This window comes from Alnus glutinosa, chromosome 2 (genome assembly GCF_958979055.1).
Source record: "Alnus glutinosa chromosome 2, dhAlnGlut1.1, whole genome shotgun sequence".
In the NCBI taxonomy this organism is placed as follows: Eukaryota; Viridiplantae; Streptophyta; class Magnoliopsida; order Fagales; family Betulaceae; genus Alnus; species Alnus glutinosa.
In genome coordinates this window covers 29,280,630-29,302,537 of record NC_084887.1, presented here as the reverse complement: position 1 = coordinate 29,302,537, position 21,908 = coordinate 29,280,630, and the positions used below count along the sequence as shown (strand labels likewise).

General features: G+C 34.6%; 2 protein-coding genes across 5 annotated transcripts; one reads left to right on the top strand and one right to left on the bottom strand.

The window, feature by feature from the left end:
* The first annotated feature begins 1,108 nt into the window (after positions 1-1,108).
* LOC133861195 (uncharacterized) lies at positions 1,109-4,847 on the top strand. Of its 2 annotated transcripts, none has more exons than XM_062296920.1 (4): positions 1,109-1,265; positions 3,868-3,928; positions 4,024-4,210; positions 4,404-4,847. In XM_062296920.1, the coding sequence occupies exons 1-4, from the start codon at positions 1,131-1,133 to the stop codon at positions 4,444-4,446; spliced, it is 426 nt and encodes a 141-aa protein (XP_062152904.1). In that variant the 5' UTR covers positions 1,109-1,130; the 3' UTR covers positions 4,447-4,847. The 2 variants fall into 2 exon arrangements, with proteins under 2 accessions (XP_062152904.1, XP_062152903.1); XM_062296919.1 differs by having other exon boundaries at positions 4,015-4,210.
* Positions 4,848-5,958: 1,111 nt separating this feature from the next.
* LOC133859284 (plastidic glucose transporter 4) lies at positions 5,959-13,845 on the bottom strand. 3 transcript variants are annotated; one of them, XM_062294625.1, is made up of 14 exons: positions 13,698-13,845; positions 12,953-13,219; positions 11,872-11,983; positions 11,549-11,616; positions 11,018-11,150; positions 10,836-10,935; positions 10,625-10,737; positions 8,537-8,630; positions 8,238-8,391; positions 7,798-7,944; positions 7,630-7,703; positions 6,836-6,924; positions 6,576-6,690; positions 5,959-6,412 (listed from the first exon to the last, which is right to left on the bottom strand). In XM_062294625.1, exons 2-14 carry the CDS (start codon positions 13,194-13,196, stop codon positions 6,230-6,232), a joined length of 1,626 nt encoding a protein of 541 aa, XP_062150609.1. In that variant the 5' UTR covers positions 13,197-13,219; positions 13,698-13,845; the 3' UTR covers positions 5,959-6,229. The 3 variants fall into 3 exon arrangements, with proteins under 3 accessions (XP_062150609.1, XP_062150611.1, XP_062150610.1); XM_062294627.1 differs by having other exon boundaries at positions 13,694-13,841; XM_062294626.1 differs by lacking the exon at positions 13,698-13,845 and adding an exon at positions 13,543-13,687.
* Positions 13,846-21,908: the final 8,063 nt, after the last annotated feature.

Here is a 21,908-nt window from a genome sequence, read left to right as displayed (position 1 = left end):
TAGCGATATGAGATAAAGTGTATGAAGAATTTTCAAGAAATTCAAATTTTGAAAAGGGGTTTTAAAGAAGAAGGTTTATCTTGTTTAAGTAGTGATGTGTTAATTGTGCCTTGGAAATGCTACAGAAAATAAATTGTTAAGTAAAAGGTTTTAAAGAAAATGAATTTAACCCAACCATTTTCTGGTTGGGGATTTACTTACTGAGCCTTTCGGCTCATTCAGTTTTACTTTTGTTTTCAAGTGATCAGGAGTTCAGTCTAAGAGGCCGGAATGGGGGCGATGTTAATTATTAAGCCCATTTAAGCTGCATACATTTCATTTTTACAATAAGTGCATGGGCACGATTTCAGATGGTTACTATTTAATAAAGAATGATCGTTACATTTTTGTTTACAACAAAAACTTTTCCGCATTTTATGAAGTTTAAAATTTGATGTTTTTAGTCTATCATGCATTTAGTATCGCATGTAGCAGTTGCTCGAGTAAAAACTTTGTAATCTTTGCGCCTCTGAGAGAGTAAGTTGACAATCCTACCCTTTTTGGGGCGGGGTTGTTACAATAAGGGAGATATTGGTGATACAATAAATTACCAATAAGTCCACTCAGGCAACCCATTACATGAAAACTAATTAGGCAACTGGAGCCCACCATGTGAAAGGCGTTCGAAGACCACCCCAAAGAGCCTCCCATTAAAAGGGGCATACATCTTCGGGTACATACATTCTACTCTCTTTATTTTCACGCATACACTTGTTTTCCTCTCCTCTCTCCAGTCTCTACATTCAATTTTCTCTTAACAACTGTTATTGACTTGAATATTGGAGGCTTCTTCGATTCCTCGTGAACCAACAGTTTTTTCAGTGACATTTTTTCATCGTTTTTACAAGATCTTTATCGTTAATATTCCTGTCAAAAAATTTGATTCACCATTTTGAATCCAAAGTATTAAACAAACAAGATATTTTTTTAATTATTTAAAAATTTAAAAAAAAAAAAAAAAAAAAACCAAATCGGGTTGGTGAATCAGGCCAAAGAGTCCGGGTTGGTCAAGAACTCGCTCCGGTTACCCGTCCGAAAAAGACTAATCTTTCTAATTCTTCAGAAAGAATGAAAATCCAAGAAAAAAGGTCATGGCCATGGAGACGAAGAAAAAAGAGCAGGAAGAGGACGAGAGAAGGGAAGAACTTATAGCATCGACCCCATCTTTGCAACCCAATTTCAAGGCCAAAGGAGGCGTCACCCATGCCCAGCTTTCCAAGTTCCAAGTACACTTTCGCAACCTCTCCTCCCTCTCTATGCTTTTTTTTTTTTTTTTTTTTTTTTCTTTAATACCAATTTATGTGCAATTTTGCATGCTATTGAACCCTTTTTGTGATTTTATCTGTGTTTTATCATGTGGGGATTTTTGTATGATCAGAGGCCTTTCAGTATGTGAAAATTGTAGGCAGTATTCTATACAAATAACTGTGATTTTTTTGAGTAACTTTGTGTGATGGAGATTTGGAATTGTCAAGTTTTGTAATTGGGTCTGTGACTTTGTCACTTAAACTCTAATGGCATTGCTTCAGTCCTCAACGAATTTGATGGTTAGTAGTGATCGGAGGTTGGATAATACAGTTTGTGTGCTATACATGTGTATACCTAGGTAGTGCCACCGTTTTTTTCTGTTTTACCCGTGAATATTTTTTGAAATATGATTTTACACTCGTTTTACTTTTAATATTATAAATTATGGGTAACCAATATTCTAGTGCTTAGGAATACAAAATCGCAATTAGATATTGTCTTTAACTTCATACATCTAGGTGGGAAGTTGGGTAAACTCTTTAAGCATATTTGTCCCCAACTGTTAGAACACAAAATGTTCAGCAATAGATATAGGCAGAAGCAGGTTTGGAGTAGGATTTGTCTATAAGAGTTTCTTGTAGGATTTAATAAGCTTTGATGAGCAGTAGTCAGTTTGTTGTTTAGAAGAGTTTTTATAAGACTAAATAAGCTCTTATGAGCAATAGTTTAGTTGCAGTAAGATTAGGATTATGAGATTGTTTTGGAGTAGGAGTTTGGTTTCATTTTCTATAAAGAATATAAGATTGAGATAAAATTGGCAGAGAGAGTATTTTGTAATCAACGTGTGGTATTCTCCCACCCTAAGTGGAGTTAGTTCAGTTATTTTCAGTGTGCAAAATTTCTGTTGTCTATCACCAACTGTTGGTGTATTTGCCTTGGTGGATTCGATTATTGGTGTTCCATTGAATATTTGTCAACCAATGGAGTTAAAGGGAAACTGGATCTCTTTTAATGGTGGGCTTATTGTTCTATGGAACCTCCAAGGTGACAACTAGCAACTTATTATTATATGCCAATTCACTTCTTGACTGGTTGTATGACGTGATGAAAATTCAATGGGCTTCTTGTTTGAGAGATAAGATGCCAGAACTAAGTCTAAGGTTGTGTTTGGAATTGCGATTTCGTAATCAATAAGTGCGATTTTAAACCAATTCGCTAAACATAAATCGTTTGGAAATTACGTTTTTAAAAATTGCAATTTGAAAACATAGAAAATTTGCTTTTTCAAATCGCAGGTAAGAGAGCGCTTTTTTGAAAACGCAGAAATTTGAAGGTTAATTTGCGATTTTAAAGGCTAAATTGCGATTTTGCCCATCGCTTAACTGAGTATTTGAAAATAACCTTTTCAAATCGCACATTTTAAAATCCTTATTTTAAATCGCACTTTTTGAAATCGCAAATCCAAACGGACCTTAAATGAGACTGTGAAAGTAGAGTGACAAAGAAAGTGCATGGCCAAATAGATTATGGGAAAGAAGTTATGTTAAGCAGAGTATATACATATCCTCTCGAGAAGTGGAGTTCTATCAGTTTAATAGATCACTCCTACTTGCCTTGCTAAATTTCCTATCAATTATCAACTTGAAGCCATGAGGAATATATAGTTCTACAATAATTAGATGAAAAAACTACAGCACATCTAAATGGCATTCTTTTCCTTGCCAAGTGTTTTATGATTTTGTAGTTTTGTCTACAGAAGCAAATTTCAGAGGGAATTTTAAATGTATAGGCAAATAAAAAACTCCCGATAAGTAGTCCAAGTAGTTTACTTCCCTGGCTTGGTGCTTTCTGTGTCCACATTCCTACAGAATCTGAGAGTTTGGGGTCAAGGGAGGATTCTATGGGGTGGTTTACAAGTAGTAAGAAATTTGATGTAAATTCTTATTCTACGAGTCTTAGTCGGGGAGGACAGGTAGAATTTCCCATGGAGAGAGATGGCATGAACGGGCACCTCCTAGGTTTGACTATTCTTTTGTCCAACTGTCGACACCTTTTGGTCTTCACTGGAAAGCTGCATTCACTGGGTTCAAATCACCATATGTTGGGTTTACTGAAAGGATGGAGCATGAGTTTTGGAGACCATAATAGATGCATTCACTGGAAAGCTGCATTCACTGGGTTCAAATCACCATATGTTGGGTTTACTGAAGTAGCTTTTTGCACGCAGCTTTATATACCCCAGTGTTAGCTTTAATCTTTTATTTTTTTTTTAAAAAAAAATTATCTATTATCAAAAGGAAGAAAAGGTTTTGATAATTTATTCTTTATAAAATTTAATTTTTATAAAAACGAAAAGGTCCAGCAAATATAAGGTCGGAATGAGAACAACATCTTTATGGATATGGAAATGTATATAGCGGGAGATGCTGTCTGCAGGAATATTTGGACATTTTCTTACGAGCTCTATGGTTTTGTTTGTTAAGTATGAGCATAGGCTTCTCTGATATTCTTTATTTATCACTCCTTTATCCCAGTAATAAACTAATAACACATGAAAACTTGAATTATTGTATATGACAGGAATTGCACATGAGGCGTTTACAGATAAAGTCGAAATCAAAGATTAAGAAGAAATCAAAAGGTTACTTTCCCATTTCATTCATTATCATTTTTATTATTCTTTTCTCCATGTGAGAGGTCTCAGTAATCTGTCCAAAATCTTTGTAGGGATTGCAGATGGGAATGGAAAATCTCACAGCAAGGACTGCAGTGTCCAAGACTCTGTAAACGATGACTCAACTATATCAATTGAAGAGTCCAGTGTTTCCAACTCTGAACGCAATAACAAAGATGGTACCTCCTTAAAGCAGAACAATGTTGCATCTCCTCTTGCATTAAAGCGGCGCCAGAAGTTACATTGGGGGTATGATATACCCTTAGATACATTGTGTGTTTGTGGATGTTCATACTTGTACAATCATTGGATAGTCACAGCTTTATAACATTTCCTGCATGATAGTATGATACTATTTAGTCTTTGATGTTAATGTTGCATTATAGGTTCTTCTGTTTCTAACCTTAAAAAACACTCTTCTTCTATGTTATTATGTTGGCAGGCTTGACACAAAGGAAAGGTGGGAAAGGAAAGCTAACATGTAGATATCACTGTGGAAAGGAAAGGTGAAACGCTCTGAAGCTGGTCTTTTGAGCTAAGATATGGCTTTGGGTGATTATGTCGCAGATGCTTTGCATGTTTCTTTTGGCTAGCACATATACCTGCATGTTGAGAGAACATCAACCTGGCGGATGTTGCCAGTTATATAATCAGGAGTATCACCTTCTCTATCAGGCTATCAGCTGCTGCCAAGAACAGACGGAAAGCACCCACTTTTGGTTAAATATGTCATGCTTGTGCTTCTTGTCTAAGGTTTTCTTCATAGAAATTATTGTGGCTTCATGTGTTGCCTTTACGAATTGGAAAGCTGTGTATTTTTTTATCGCTTTTTGACAGCAGCATCTAATGATCATGAAACAACCAAAACCTCTTTTTAGTCTTAGAAGTTTTAGTGCCATATATATGCTTGTTTCATGAAACAACCAATCATCACGTGGGAAAATTTTAAAGACACTCTTGAATCTTGATGGGGATCTCACTCCCCATGCACGGGGCAGACTATTATGGCTTTGGCCCTGTTTTTCTTTCTGAGCTGTTCTTGAGAACCCATTATTTTGTTATATAAATCAAGCAACCCAGAACTTGTTTGAGAGGGCCGGCCACCTAAATGGCCAAATGGGTAGACAATTAAAAGTGCTTGTCTAAGGCTTATTGAAAAGTACATCTCCTAAGAACTAACCTTTTTTTGACAAATGGTGTATTGTCATAATGCTAAATAATTAGTTACTTTATAAAAAAGAGGGAGGACTGAGGAGGCTTCATTTTGAGCATAAGGGGTTTCTTTCTTTTCAAGGATGATTTCATTTAATTAATTGGGATATAATAAAAGAATCAATTTTCAAAAAATTTACTCTCTATGAGCCGAAACATATTAAATTTCTTATCACAATTCTTTCTCCTTTATTTATTTTCATTTTATTATTTCTACTCTCCTCCCCTACTTTATCTCTACATGCAAAAGCTACACATTCTCACAACATATCTATCGTATTTTTTACCTTTTCTTTTTCTTTCTCATTTTTATTTTAACTAGCCTAAATATTAATATTTTTTGGTGGTCCACAACCATTGTTGATTTTAGTTAACCATTATCCCAAGTTTCGATCACTTATCATCATAGTGGTAGGTTGTACTGTTATGATCTTTATATTTTAGTTTATTTTGAATTTAGTACACCCCATTCATTTAAAAAAAATGCATTTCTGCACAAGTATTTTTTCTAATTTTAAATTCATTGTTTAGTATATTTTTGTTTTTTTAGGTAATTTTGCATCTCAAAAAGCGATAGGAATATTTGTTAAATAAACTTTTTGATATTGTATAATTAATACAAACATTTATTATATTATTGTATTAAAATTAATAAAATCTTATTTAAACTTTTTGTCTTAAATCTTAGTTTATATTGAGATTAATATCATTTTTCTTTTCCTTTTGTTCTACCATTGTTGTCATGTTACAAGGGTTAGAGCTTGAAGCTTAACAAAGATTCATACTTTCCAAAGCAATGTTCCTGAATTCAATTTATGCAATGCCATAATACAAGAATCAAGTGACAAAAATTATACTTATTTATCTCACAAAGCCTCAGCAACCTGATAGTGCCACAACAATGAACTCAACAGACACTACACTATCGATGTTCACTAGTTTGAATCCCACCAGATAATACAGTCCAGAAAAAGGAGAAGCAGAGCACCAACCCTAAGGTCAAAAATCCATGAGCTGCATTGAGATTGAAACCGCATGCTTAGGAAGATATTCTCATCAAATTGCGGGGTTAAGAGCACGCTCTATTTCCTCCAACGATCGCCCCTTTGTTTCCACAACATTACCAGCTATGTACAGGACAGCAAGAAGACAGATAGTTGAGAATCCCAAATACACTGAGCTGATTCCAAACTTGTTCACAACGCTCAAGAAATAGAGGCCAATGACGAAGTTGGAAATCTGATAGGATAGAAAAACCATTCATAATCAAAAGAGAGGTAAGGAGTAACTTAACAAACAAAAAAGGTAATAGACGGGGTATATTAATAGAAATTGAAACATGCTACAGCCTACAGGCAGTAATTACATGTAAAATTGAAAATGCCAACATGCTTTGACTTACCCAATGCATGCCTAATGACAAAGAAACTGCTTTTGCTCTGATTCTAGAGGCAAATATCTCTGGTAGAAGAAGGGCAGGCACAGGACCGGCACCAAGAGAAAAGGACAATACATAGCTGCGTTAAGTAGAATGGAAGCCAAGTTTAGATTTCATAGGCCATACATTAAACAGAAATGGAAATGAGGGGGGGGGGGGGGGGGGGGGGGGGGGGGGGGGCGCCAAGAAAGCTTTACAATCCATAAAGAGAAGTTCTGACTTACAGAACTGTCCCAAGAACAGCAATGGTGCCTGCGTATGGTGTTAGTGCCTTCCAAGTAAATGACAGAGAAAGAAGTAACATTGAAGCAGCCTTGACAAGCAGGGAGAGAGAGAGAGAGGGAGAGTTCAGTTATAAGAAAATCTGACAATTTGGATGAATCTATTTGCATGTGAATAATATAATAATGGCTCAGATTCAAGTTACAGCTTATGTAACTTTTTGACAATATGCACCACTCAAAAGCTTTTTATTTGATCAATATTTTGTTGGACCCACCATTCAATTACATGATCTCCACATATTTATTATGCCCGTTGAATATTAAGATATCAAAGATTAAGAACTATCTCATCTTAAAAGTTTCAAAATTATGATATATTTTAAAAACTAATGAATTCATGAATTTCGGTTTGAATATTAAATGACATCCAATTGATGTGAAATTTTACATGCATGATAAGCATGTTAAGAACATGTAATCTAACAGAAACTTGACAAAATATTGAGTCATCAAGTGGTGTAACATTACATAGAGTTATACTAGGTATAACTTAAACCCAACCCTAACCCAAAAGGAGCATTTAATGATATAGAAAAAAGATTTGGTTGAAGAATTTTACGGTAGAATCACTTAATGACACATTAGAACCAATTTTTAGGAAGATCCAGAAAGCAACTACAGAGAGCAGATTCCAAGATTACAAGATATGTATTTTATAACAATAGGAAGGTATCAATTGATTCATGTTCATCTACTTGAGACAAATAGCATATTTATACTAGAAGTAACACTACCATTCCACCAAAGCTTGTCATTAGAAGACTTCTCCTTCCTTGCTTATCCATCAAGGAAGATGCAACAGCTGTGCCTGCAAGACCAAAAATCAGTCATATAAAACATAATATGCAAAATATGAAACAAAATTTTCCTGCCTCCATAAAGACAGTTAACGGAAAACTAACCGAAGACATTAGCTGCCCCAACAAGAGCACTTGCTGCAACATCAGAGGCAATTCCAGCACTCCGAAACACAGAAGTTGAATAATATACCACAGCATTTATTCCAGCCAACTGTTGGAAGAAGAAAAGTGCTACACCAACGCTAACAACTGCAGCAAGATATAAAATGTTACGGATATAAGTGCTTCACCATTTTGCATCAGAGAGCTTAATGACATCAACTACAAATTATAGGAATAAGACGAGCAGTAATATTAAGGCATGGACTTTGTAGTAATGGTATTGTTTTAATATATATCTTAGCAAACTTGCTTATAACAAAAAACAACTGGCCAGAAACGACGCAAAGTAAAAAGTATCATTCAATTTACTCAAAATATAAATTATCAACAAAGAAGTAAGCTGGAAAAGAACTAAAGGAACAAAGTTGCCTCAGGTATACCTTTCCAATAGCGGCTACTAAACAGATCAAACCACCCTGCTTCAGGTTCAGCAGAACCTTGACCTGCTGTTGTTAAATCAAGCATAACCTCAGCAACTCTTTCTTTTCCAAATAGAGTTCTTATACTTTTTTCAGCCTCACCAATTTTCCCTTGCTGCAACACAAGTGTTTACATAAGCACCTTTACGAATAAACAAATAATTGAATAATACATATATAGCACTAACAGCTGAATGAGAACATGGCAGAATGCATATATAGAAGTTTCAACAAGTGACTCCACGTTCATGCAAGAAAACCTGAAAAAGCCACCGAGGACTTTCTGGAGAAAATGCCATTCCTAATGCCAATAGAAGAGAGGGTATGATTGCAATACCAAACATTGTCCTCCACCTGATAAAATGTTGAAAAGAATAAAATAAGAGAGAAGGTCATGAGAACAGAAACACTCATATCAAGAATATCAAATCTAGGCATACAATTCTTATATATCCATATAGACAACAATAATTAAATTCTTAGCCATGGATTTTTGCATTCATTTCTCACCAGTAATGAATATAATGAAGAAAGAATTCTTTCAACAAGCGAATGAAAATATGACCAACAAGCACTCTTCCAAGGAGAAAACTGAAGAAGAAGCATGAAAACAGTACTTTTACTGTTAAGGCTGAGTGAGTATTCCAATAGGTCGGATTAAGGCTTAGTTGATTTGAGCAATTTTAATAGGACATACAAGCTGGAGCTAAGTTATGGAGAATGTGCTTAACTAGAACAAAATCGACAGATGAACTAGACAAGAGCTTAATCAGCTGAGTCCTGAGTGGATGCCGATAAGACAGTTCTTACATAGGAACGTTGATGAGACATAGGCTTATTTTTGTGCACTTTCTTTTTTCTTTTTTAATTTTTTCTTTCTTTCTTTCTTTCTTTTTTTTTTTTTTTGTGTGTGCAAGTGCATGTGTCTATATATTGGGTCTAGGAATTATAAAGTTGGGTCACATGGACTGAATTTAATTTAGTTCATGTATTGTATGTTATACGTTTCAAGCTAAAAATAGAACTTATAAATTACTATTTCTCAGTAAATCGGCTCTTGGATATAGTTAATGTTAACTTATGACCTTGATATATATTCTAGTGTTTGGCACCCATCAAAGTGCTTTTAGGTTTGATGGATGGTATCAAATCCAAGATCTTTCGTTAAGTCTTAGAGATCCCCTTTCTGATGAATTCTGTTCTGTTTCAGGGTCCACACGCATTTTGATTGGTTAGTGGACGCATTATCATAAAAATAAAGCCTTGAAACAGGATTCTGAATATCTTTTCCTTCTACAGATTTTAATAATTATGACCTGATAAGATTCCATCTAGCCCCTAATAAGAAGCCTTCAACAAGGTTCTCACTATTTCATTTACTTCTCAAGATTTTCAAGTTCAATACAATCTTGATGGCTAAAGCCGAATAATGTAGAAATTGTATGATTTAAAACACAAACTCAACATTAAGGTTGAAGTTTAAGAAGTACGATTTTGGGCTGCAAAATGGCAAGAAAAGGCGGGTTCAACCTTCCAGGGCTATGAATAAGAACCCGAAAAATGAAGAAGAAGAAGAAGAAGAGAAGGAATGGCTTTTGTAGTATCAATGGTGTCACAAATCCATCGATAAATGGGGATAACAGCAGTATATACTAAAAGGAGAGTAACAATGCATCATACATTGTTACTTTTCTTTTTCTTTTTCTTTTTTTTAATATGCTACTAGACTCATAGGTCACTGATAAGACTAGTTATGCCTGCAAAATAAACAAACTTGGAGGCCAGTAAGCTTGCCAAGCAAGTTATAACTTCTACTAGTCAAGACTGATTTTAACCTAGAGTAATGACTATACCAACTACACAAACAACTCAACCAACCAGCTATTGACATCTCCATTGGAAGGAGAAAAAATAACCTTTACCATGCAAATCATGCCAATTTCAAATTAATGAAACTGCATCCATATGTTATCCAAGACAGATGTTGATGGTCCCAGTCATTTGTTGAATAACTTGAATTAGTCTACCTCATATGGTCTAACATTAAGCTGTTCATATGCAGCCAAAATGTGCGCCAACTTTGAATGAGATAGGGCCATCTTTTTTTATAAAATTAAATGATTACTTCAACAAGAGAATCTACTTCAATGAACCTTTTCTCTATTTTTATTTTTTTAATGATAGGTACCATAATGGGAAACATCTTTTTAGAGATTATTATTTATAATGTCTTGAGTACTATTTAGCAATTTTACCCAAATTGCCGTATGCTTTCTTCTGGTTATCCATAAATAGCAGGAAGTAAACAACTTACAAGGGCAAAGAAAAAAAATCAATAAAAAGAATACCATATGGGGTTTCCTGCTAAAGGTAATCCAGCCACCAATGCTGCAAGAATCCCAATACATATAAATAGCTGGTTCACCGATCCAAGTGCACCACGAATTTCAGTTGGTGAGATCTGCAATTTAAAAGAGTGTAGGAAGAATCATAACCAAAATTTATGTAATATAAATACACACGTGGTCACAGTGCCTATAATGTATACAAGGATACTACCTCAGATATGTAAAGTGGCACAATAGCAGATGTGACACCAATTCCAATGCCAGCAAGTACGCGGCCAATTATCATAGTTTGTACACTCTGGGAAGTGGCACTGAAAATATTTAAGACAAAGCATCAGTATCCAGTAGATGCATCAAATATCACAGTCTTGTCTTCAATGGCAGATGACGGACCAAAGAAATGCTCCAATTGCCAGTGGTATGGCGTCTAATTGAAAGGTCCTTGTTCTACCGAACTTGTCAGCCAATGCTCCCCCAGTAAATGAACCAACAGTGGCACCAGCGAGAAGTGAGCTAACAACCCATCCTACTCAAGATGTTACATTGTTGAAAAGTATCAGGAGGAATATCATGAAAAAGCATAGTTCAAAGAATCTGAAACTTTAGAAAGAACAAAATAAGTACGATCTTACAGGCATGTAGGAAGCAATAAATAATCCAACTGTAGCTTCCAATAACATGAAAAGATGACTTTCTTCTTCTAATATATAGAAATGGATGGCAAATGTAATATAGACAACAATTGCTATTTCATTAATTTTCCAAGGATATGCCTTCTTGTACATAAAGAGATACTAATTTATGGAAAACAGAGGGAAGAAAAAAAGACAACCAGGAAAAAAAAAAGAACGATACAAGAAAGAAGATATCATTTTTCCTTACAAGTTTCTGCACATTTATAATCAAGCAAATTACTGCACTTGCCTTGTAATACAGTGTTTTCGACAATCCCAAGATCCTTGGCAAGGTACTCAAGAGCACCATTTACCACCCTGCACAATCAAAGAAGAGTAGAAAACCATTATAGCCTCACAACATGGATATGTCACATATCGAGACATTTCAGCACAGAAAGCTATGTCAAAATTATCTCGGAACTTCCAAAAATATTATGTGCTCAATTACATTGAACATATGAGCAACTTATTCAGCACATATCAATAGACCACAGAGTATGAAATCGATGAGAAAGTAAGATTCACACATTCTAATAGGGCATGCAAAATGTGATATAAACTAAGCCATACCCGAGATGGTAACCAAATAAAATTGCTCCCAAACAAGCAACACCAACATATGGCAAAACTGTTCCAGAAGATTTGCCCTGAGGCACAGTGGAAGCAACATTCTCAAGATCACCTACAATTCAATTTCATATGGGTACTTGTAAGATATAGAAATTAATTGAAAATCTAGAGTATCATGGTCCATGGTTAAATGTTTAACTTCTAGATATATTGGAGGGACATTTCTCAAATAAGAGATATATAGACGGTTTTCAAAGAATCACACCCTATAAATGCAATGTTAAAATACCAAAAGAAAAAGAAACGGTCAAGACTGATCACAACACAACTATAGTACAGCATATTGTGTTCTCGGAGTCTTTGTCCTTGGATACCACCAGAACGGAATTGCTAAGTTTATAAAGCGTACACAGGATGATGGATCCAGGGGATAATAATGCCACAGGGCCAGCAAGGTTCAAGGGAGAAGTGAATTTGTTCTTTAGGATTGCAAAATCATGATGAAGTTTTAGTACCTCATATCCATAACAAAAAGCAAGGCCACGCAGTACCATCCACATTCCAAACAAGATTTCCTTGGTAATGAACATGACATGCTGTCGGGTAAAAATAGTTCATTGAGCGAAGGGATGGACTTAATAATGGGAGAATTATTAAGATTGGACTTAGAAGTGGTTCTTCAATTCCCAAAAAAAAAAAAAAAAAAATCCAACCGAATCCATTGCCTCTGCAGGCATGGACTCAGAAGGGGGCTCTTCAATGCCCTTTTGAAGTCTCCATTTTCATGCAAATATATCGAAACCTTAGTGCCAGTACTGTCACCGTGCAGCCGCCGTAACAGGGGTTAGTTTTGTATGAGGTTAACTTTTGTACGAGGTTTGACTGTCGTTGTTAACCCCACAAACACGAGCACACAAACAGCTATTTAGAAAACGTGACATCAAGAAAACGGAAGCAAGCAGAATTAATAAAGTACTAATGCAAACACAAAATTGTGCCACTTCGGTAAATTCGAAGAAGAAAACTACGACCCGGTAAAACTATAAGAGTCTTGAAATTGGAAAGACAGTAACGAACAAACCAGAAGCCTGAGCCTTGACTGATCTGGGCCTGGCTGAGGACCTGAAACTGGCACCCAGTCTCGCACCGGTGAGCTCAGCTTCCATAGCGATCGAACTGAGGCGTACACCACAGCAAGCGGTCCTATCTGTCATTCTAAATCCCAAACTTGATTTCCCAAATTCACCAAAACCCTTCAAAAGCGTTGGGCGGTTTTGAACCCCAAAACCAATGCCTCCTTTTACTGCATACGCTGACGCCTGCATTCTTTTTTACCTGATTGGAAATCCTTGTACCCATAAAGTCAAACAGAGTAAAAACCCATTAAAAGTTAGAGTTTGTAGCAAGCAACCAAAGGAACGTACTGAATAAGAATCAAATTTAACACAGAAAGAAGACATTAACAGAATGGCATTCAAGGGTCTGTAAAACAGAGCATAAGAATCGAAATCAAGACCAAAACAACCATTTACTTTGAAAATGAATTGCCAACAACAACAATGCTCTTATTTTTTGACGATCTATTTCATTGTTTTAACCTCAAAAGAAAGAATTCTCAGAAACCAACATAAACAGAAAGGAACAATTTAGAGTAACAGAAACAGAACCAACCCAGAAAGTTAATTATATATATATATATTCTCTTTTCCAAGCTTGCTCTGTTTTCTGTTGCTCTGCTTCGTTTTTATGGGCTTTTAGTGGAAGAGTGAGAAAGAGTGAGACTTGGGAATGTCCGGAAAGAGAGAGTGTAAAAGCGTGAGACCTACAACGACGAATTTGATGGAGAATTCAATTCCTCTTCGTGCTTGCTTTCTTTTGTTTCGATAAAATTTAGGAACTTGAGAAATTGGTAAAGAAAAGTTACTATTGTTACTACTTCTCTGGGACGACTATACACGTTGGATTTCAGATTAGATTCGAGGTTGCGTTTTCAGATGCTGCGGGGTGCACGTGGGGGCCACAGAGGCTTGTGTTGTGCGTTTCTACTTTCTTCTCCGTTTGTTAAGGCATTTTTTTTATGCTTGATTTGATCAAGTATTATTATGGTTTGATTTAAAAACTTCTTTTCTTTTCTTTTTTAAAGTGTTTTTTGTTTTATTTATTTGTTAATGTTTTTATTTTGAAAAGAAAAAACAGAGGGCAACAATAAAAAAATCTAACAAATGTTGAAATTTCTTAAAAGAGTAATATTATATAGTAGACTCTTGTAGAATTGTTATACAACTAGATGTCGTGATTGATTAATAGTAAAAATTAATCATTTCATCAACACTTATTTATTTTATATTTTTTTAAAAAAAGATAAATGTCCATCTAATGACTAATTTTTATTGACACATCCTAATATTTTTTTATTTTTTATTTTTTTTTGTATGAAGTGAAAACTATTACTTTTTATTAATAAGACGAAGAAAATATGACATTTTTTGGTTAAAAAAAGAGGTCACTTTAATATTTTTAGATCTATATATATATATATATATATATATTGATTGTGTTATTTTTAATTTAAGGGTCCACAAAACATTACTTCCAGCCAGACTGGATCTGCCCGTGCATGTGTCACATGGTTTCCGTCGAACAAGGGGTTGGACCCTCACCCTCCTGTTTGTATTGTTCTTATCAAGATCAACACACATGACTTCACATTTTTTTTTGTTTTTTTTCAATAAGATGGATGTACCGTTATTATAACAATTTTTGCCTTAAAAAGAAAAACAATAAGTTTATGTACTTCTGAGAAGGATAAAGCCTAAAGGTATGGTAATCCAAATTAAGGCCAGCATATGATAAGGTAGGTACCAGGTAGTCTCAATCGTTCTATTGGGCCTTCCATATGATGTTGGACCAAGCTGAACATTTTGGGCCCCATCTTTGTACGCTCTCTGTGAGCAGCAGGCCTGGCAATTTGACGGGTCCTTCCCAAGAAACTACATCATGAGGCAAAGAGAAAGTAGGTGAATAAGAATATTAATGCTACTTAAAAAAAAAAAAAAAAAAAAAAAATTAATGGTCGATTAGCACAGTCATATAATTAGTTCAGTAAAATGAGGATTAGATGAGAATGTAGTAAATAACACTTCTCTATTATTTAAAATTTTATGGAAAAAGTAGAGGATAAACAAATTAAACGATGTTTTTCTTCATATAGGCAATGGCATTTTATGGTTAAAAAAATCTCTTGAATATGGATTTAATATTGTATGGGCATATATTCAACAAGGTATTTCACAGCAGTTGTTTTTTATGCATTTGATTAGTCATTTTGCATAGATTTTTAAAATGTATAAACCATTGTAAATTAATGCTCTTATTTATACTTGGTGTTATTCTTTTTTCTACTAAAAATGGGTAAGTAAAAGGGTCAACTAAAAACTAAAACTTACTATCTTGGCGCCAAGGGCATAGAGATAGAAAGTGGATGAGTAGAAATTAATGAGCATGAGTATTGAGTTTCATCCTCCTTGTATTGTGCTTATGTCCTCTCCTTCACCAAACCACTAGAGACTATATATACCCCTTTTATCACTAAGCCAATTCTTTCGATGGTTTTATACTTACAATTGGAAAGAGAGTTCTTATATGATATCATTTTTTGTGTTGTGTAAAAAAAAAAAAAAAAAACCCAATTTGTTGGGAATTAGGCCGATAGGCCGAAACAATTTATACACATAGGCCCTAGATTGGCCCCACTTATCATTGAAGTGCGTTCCAAGAATAAAAACTGCTATACATTTCCTGACATGAGATAAAGAATGCTTAAACCTAAAATTGACTTTTAATTCTAGTTTAAAACTTCAATTCAAACGCATTTTACAATTCTCTTTTCTTAAACATTTATTGACTTAAACATCATAATTATCCTCCACTAACACCTCCCGACAAGCTCTATTGCTTATGTTTCCTCTTGTTTGCTGGTGCAATTTGGCCTATGTTCGACACAATAAAATTGTTCTAACAGCTTAATTGGCGTCATATGTGAGAATGAGTAATAATTTTTAGATAAAATCCAGCGCATATCGAACTCCAGATCAAGGAGCACCCTAAACAATGGCGGACCGGAGAAACCATCCATCCTAGAGTTGAGACATCCGTCCCACCGGGGCAGGAGTCCCTAATGCCTTTAACCCTCAAGATCAACACTTGGCGGCACTTGATGATCGCCTAGCTATTAATTACAAATGTCACGGCATATGGAGGCCCTGACCGATGCAGTAAAATCAGGAAATCATGCAGCACGCTTAACATGATCCGAGGGACCATGTGTCCTTTAATTTCGGCATGAAGAACAAACAAACCCAGTCCGAGAAGAGGAAGAGGTGATCGAAGGAGACCGGGAGAGCGCTGCAACACGTCAAGGCTGTCGCGACTAGACTCCACTAAACTCCCAAGTCCCAAGCTTACACTTTGTGGGCACCCAGAAGATTAAGGGGAAGTAGCTTACATTAAAAAAACTTGTTGCAACCCACCAACTTAATTGCCTTTTACCGATGAGGTAATGAGGTTTCCATTGCTTAAAAAGTTCAAAGTTCCAAGTTCAGAGTCATACCTTCTACGTATCACATAAAGATGAAGTTCCCGACGAAGAAGAGGATTGAAGAAGTTAAGGCAGACCAAACAGTAGCTCGGAAGTGCTACAACACAACTCTTAGAGACCCAACGTCAAAGGAAACTTTGTCAGTAGGAGTTAAACTCTATACCACAATGAATTTCTTCCTCTTTTTCTTCTTCTGCACTACTTTCATTTTTGGGTTTTATGGTTTTAAGAAACTGAAAAAAGAAAAAGAAAAAAGAATATGTCTAAATTAAAGTTGTTATCTAAAATGGGTTGACTTTTCGATTAATTTGAGCATCGATTCTATTCCAATGAGACCCAGCCCAACAGGATCTGTAATGTTTTACTAAAGGTGATATAATTTATTTTTTCATTTTTGTGCGGAGTTATCAAATACTTTTAGAATATTATATATATTTCTTCGTTTGGGAAAAATTTGGACCAATTTCTATGCTATATAATTGCTTAATTACAACTATTAAATAGTATGGGGCTTCTATTTGATGGTATTGTAGATTACAGACAAAATTCAATTTTTTTTTTTTTAAATAAAAAAAATTTAAGGTTAGTTCTAGAACTATGATTATAAATAAAAATAGTCTTATGCTAAGAATTATAAGAATTATATATATATATATATATAGAGAGAGAGAGAGAGAGAGAGAGAGAGAGAGAGAGAGAGAGAGAGAGAGCTCGTGTTGTTCAATCGCTAGGGTTTTTGTTTTCAATTTATTTTGCGTGGCTTCACGTCATACTGTTCGAATGATATTGACCATTGATCGAACAGTAGGGTTTTGCTGAATTCCTACATGGTACACAGTTCGATTGGTACCTACATATTGATAGAATAGTCTCAGACATATTTTGCTAATGTTTTCGAACCCAATTTTTTTAATTTTCATTTTATTCTTTGCCCCTTTTATATATCTATTCTCTTAACCCTGATAAGGTATTGTTAACTCTAATTTTCAATTTTTTAAGATTTAACATACATAATGAGATGTAATATAAAAGCGAGTTGTTGATTATAAATAACATCAACAATTTATACCATAATTATCATAACATAGAGTACAATAATTTCATTTTTGATGGTATTGTAAAGGAAAAAAAATTAAGTGATATCAAAGCAGATCCCACTGCTAACTCTATGAACTAATAGAAATCGACTTCTTAAACTATATCTCGAACAACCGATATATAGTTTAATCTAAAGCTAAGTTAGAGTTATAATTAATTTTGGGCTTCCTTATATGCATTAATCTTTCAGAATTCTTAGGATATATTTATTAAAATCTAAAAGAATTTTCGATTTTCTCAAATGTAGCCTATTGTTTCGAAATTAAATTAATTAGATTTTGTCATATCAATATTTATTACATTTAAAAAATATGATAAAGGTGATAAATATTGAGCTAAAAATAAATATGATAATAAGTGTTTATATGCAACGGCGGAACTAGGAATTTATACTTGATGGGGCCGAACTGAAGCATGAATTCTTAGTTTTGCCACTAACACAGACATGGCAACACCATAATTGTGACTTATTCAGCTACTATACATGTTTCAAGTTACAAAATTAAATTCATATTACACTATATAGTAAACACATTAATCATATCTCCCACAATACTTTGTTTATGCAATCTAATATTATGAATTATCATCTAAAAAAAAAATTAAACAAGACTATTAAAGAATAAAAAAAGAAAGAAAAAGAAAGAAAGAACATAAAATATATCTATCATTTAATTGGAAGAAAAGAAGTAGACTCTTTGTTTTTTAACACTAGTCAGACTTTGTTTACACCATGTCCATTGTCCAATCTTCAAGGTTTTTTATTTTTATTTTTTTCACTTAGGGTTTAAACTTTTCAACAAAAGAGTGAAACAAACAAAGTTTTGTGAACTTTTGTATGGGATCATTTCAATTTCAACAAAATTTGTAGGAGCCCTTAACTCTTGCTTGGGATGATCAAGCTCTCTAGGAATATATATATATATATATTTTCAACTAAATATTACAGGGGCCATGGCCTTGCTGGCCTATAAGAGGCTCCGCCACTGTTTATATGACAAAATCTGAATGATTTAATTTCAAATAATGGTTAAAAATTGAGAAAAAAAAATATCATAAAAATATCTCGATCGATTCATAAGTTTTCAATATTAGCACACCAAGCCCTGACTAGAAACACCTTGTATTGATTTTGACGAAGACGACCAATGCGTACTAAATTCTCAAAAGTCAAGTACCTTTAATTTAAATTTCAAAGACAGTTCATCTAAGATTCTAAAGTTTAGACATATTAAACAAATTTAAATACCTTTTGAAATAACATTAATCTTTGAATTTCCGGACAATTAACATGTTTATATATATATATATATATATATATATATATATATATATATATATATATATATATATAAAACCCCCTAGTTTCTCAAATCTAGTCCAATTGAAGTTTAGAAATGGATTTTCGTTTGTCAAACTAAAATATTCCCCAAGGGGTACGTACTTACTACCTACTAGAGTGATAAATATTTTGGGTTTCGGTGGCATTTTCATCAAGTTTAAGGTTTGAATCGATGTCCTTAAGTGCAAATAATTTTTTGAGACCACGTTCGTGGGCGAAACCGGAGTCTTACCTAATCCGTGTGATCGATGGGGGCCCTTTGCCTTTTTACGTATTCAGATCCGTCCAAGTCTCCCACTTTGTTCCCAACCGATTAAATTTGTTGGTTCCATATATAATTTGCTGACTTTTTATCCAACTTGCCTGGACCTACTTCACGGGCATTTTTATGGGCTTATGCTTCTAAAGCCAGACATTCTAGAATGCATGTAAAGCCATGTATAATAGTATTTATGAAATTTTGCTTGTGTCAACATAAAAATTAGTGTTTAGGTAGCGGTTTAACTTTCGTGGCGGTTTTCTCTTGAGAATTAGTCTAGTTTAATTGTACAATTAATATTAAAGCTGTTGACCAATCAAGATCATAAATATTTCTCAGCAAAAAATGATCATAACTTTTTCCTTATTGAAATTTAGGTACCATATATAGATAAAAAGCAAAGGTACGTTATATATATATAAGACTGTAGGGTGACTGTTTAATGGAAAAAGAAAAAGATAAAAAGGGTTCGAAGGGCTATCAAACCAAATTTTGTGTGGGGAACAATATCAAGGAGTTGTCTACACTATTGCAGAAGGTAGGCCACAAAACAAAAGTTCTTGATATATATATATAAAACAAGATCAATTAGGTAAACTAGAGAGAGGGAGAGAGTGAGATTTTAATCATCATATCCAGAAGTCCAGCCAACCCCACCAATTAATTGAAGGAGGTTAAAACAATTTAGACTAGTAGAAATTTTCTAGCTAGTGAACTACCCAGAACTTGTTTATCATCGAAGACGTACTATATATATATATATATATATATATGAATTGATTTAATTATATTTAAAATCATGGTAATCGATCAAGGCAAGAAAAGACAAATAGCTTGTTTATTGTTGAAGTATATATAATGCTAAATACATCATGTTCAACATGATCTTGGGTTATAATGTAATATTATATTTTCCTGAGAAAGCTCAACCTAGTGGGACATGTTCGGAGATTCGGGCAATCTTCAAACGGAGGTTCAATCATCTAACATCTGCACTACTTCAATCATCTACATGAAAAAGCATGAAGGATGACTCTTAGGTTTTCTTTTTATTATTATTATAAGGTGGGAAACATACATAATTAAAAAGGAGCTCATTGTCAAGAAACAGTTGTTGATGATCTAACACACACACACACAAACAGAGAGAGAGAGAGAGAGAGAGAGAGAGAGAGAGAGAGAGAGAGAGAGAGAGAGAGAGAGAGAGAGAGAGAGAGAGAGAGAGAGAGAGAGAGCGATTGTGGGCTCATTCCACTCACATGTGTTTTCATTCATAGAGGGATACCTCCATGTGCATCATTTTCTTTAAAAAATTTATTGCCATCCACCTAATGTTCTACTTGCAATTGTCCTTCACTGTATGTGTCCAAGAACTGATTGGAACTGGGTCCTACAACCTATTAACATAGTGGTTTTGAGGTTCTTTGAAGTTAGGACAAGTTCAATACAAGGAGAAGGACCAAAATATTCAAGACATGTTTCACTCGAGAGTGATTGGGTCTCAATCCTTGTCGACTTTGATAATATATGCAACTTGCAAACTCCACCAAAACTTGTGACCTGTTCAAACCAAAGTGCTTGTCTGCCCAGATAGGAGTAGGACTTACAACAAAAGACCCAAAGTTAATTTTCATTTGAGCATCATTGTCAATCGCTTCAACTTAGCCATCCTCATCTCCTGTTTTAAGTAGACTAATAATTTTTAATACGATTCATAAACCCGACACGAAATTAATAGGTTATAACTTATGGGTTTCATCTGTTTAATTGAATGAGTCGGGTTACGGTTTATTTGTACAATCTAACATACTCATGCCTTAACGTAAACCAAACCCGATACACGAGATTTAGGACTAACAATTTTCGACACAACTCACGAATTCGATACGAAATTAGCAGACTATGATTGAGTTATAAAATCTTATACGTATGAGTCGACACGATCCGAACCCCAATACCCGAACACAAATTGCCACTCATTTTATAAGGAAAGTAATTATTTGGTTAGCAAGAAAGATGTAGATAATTATAAAATTAAAGGATATGGCAAATTAATTAAAGAGGATAAAATTGTGTATATATATTTGAATATAAGGGGAAAAAAATAGGATTAGACAAGATGAGACAGTTAGAGATCATGCGAGTGATGACTTTAATTCAAATGAATGAAATGAGATGCTCATGCATGCATGTTAATTAATATAAATTTTGTCATATTTATTGAGTTAATAATACTGCCCACGCGCAGGACGGCGAAGGTTATTTGTAAACCAATAAATCACAAAGGAAATATCCATAGGCATAGCGTGTGAGTAGGCATGTGAAGCTTGTTCAAGGGAAAGACTTTGAACAAAAATCATGGTAGTTAGTAAGATTCGAAGAGATTTTCCCCAAATAAACAAAGCAAGACCTCAACGTCAATCACGCAAACATGCTTAAAGATAATCTAGCCAGCATGCTACGTCACGGTGGACCCACGTACCACCTGATCACTTCAAAGCAACCACACACTCTTTCCTCGCTCTTCTAATAGAAACAAGTTTTCTATGGAATTAACAATGTTAGGTTCATCTTTTCTGAACTACCCACTCTCGCCGGCGATGTAATCTAATGTCGGATGGGCAGCACACATGATGATTGTGACATGTGGGTCGCCGAGACAGATGGTACGTGTTCGATTTGAAACGTATCTAGCTAGCTAGCTACCATGTGCACCGTGCTCTTCTAATTAAGTTCTAACT

Excerpts from the sequence above, each read along its gene's own strand:
- LOC133859284 (XM_062294625.1), bottom strand. The coding sequence starts at position 13,196 with ATGCAGGCGTCAGCGTATGCAGTAAAAGGAGGCATTGGTTTTGGGGTT. Across the intron at positions 11,984-12,952 it reads AGTCAAGGCTCAGGCTTCTG|GTGATCTTGAGAATGTTGCT; the intron begins GTTTGTTCGTTA and ends ATTGAATTGTAG. Across the intron at positions 11,151-11,548 it reads CGAAAACACTGTATTACAAG|GATGGGTTGTTAGCTCACTT; the intron begins GCAAGTGCAGTA and ends CATCTTGAGTAG.
- LOC133861195 (XM_062296919.1), top strand. The coding sequence starts at position 1,131 with ATGGCCATGGAGACGAAGAAAAAAGAGCAGGAAGAGGACGAGAGAAGG. Across the intron at positions 1,266-3,867 it reads CCCAGCTTTCCAAGTTCCAA|GAATTGCACATGAGGCGTTT; the intron begins GTACACTTTCGC and ends TGTATATGACAG. Across the intron at positions 4,211-4,403 it reads CGCCAGAAGTTACATTGGGG|GCTTGACACAAAGGAAAGGT; the intron begins GTATGATATACC and ends TTATGTTGGCAG.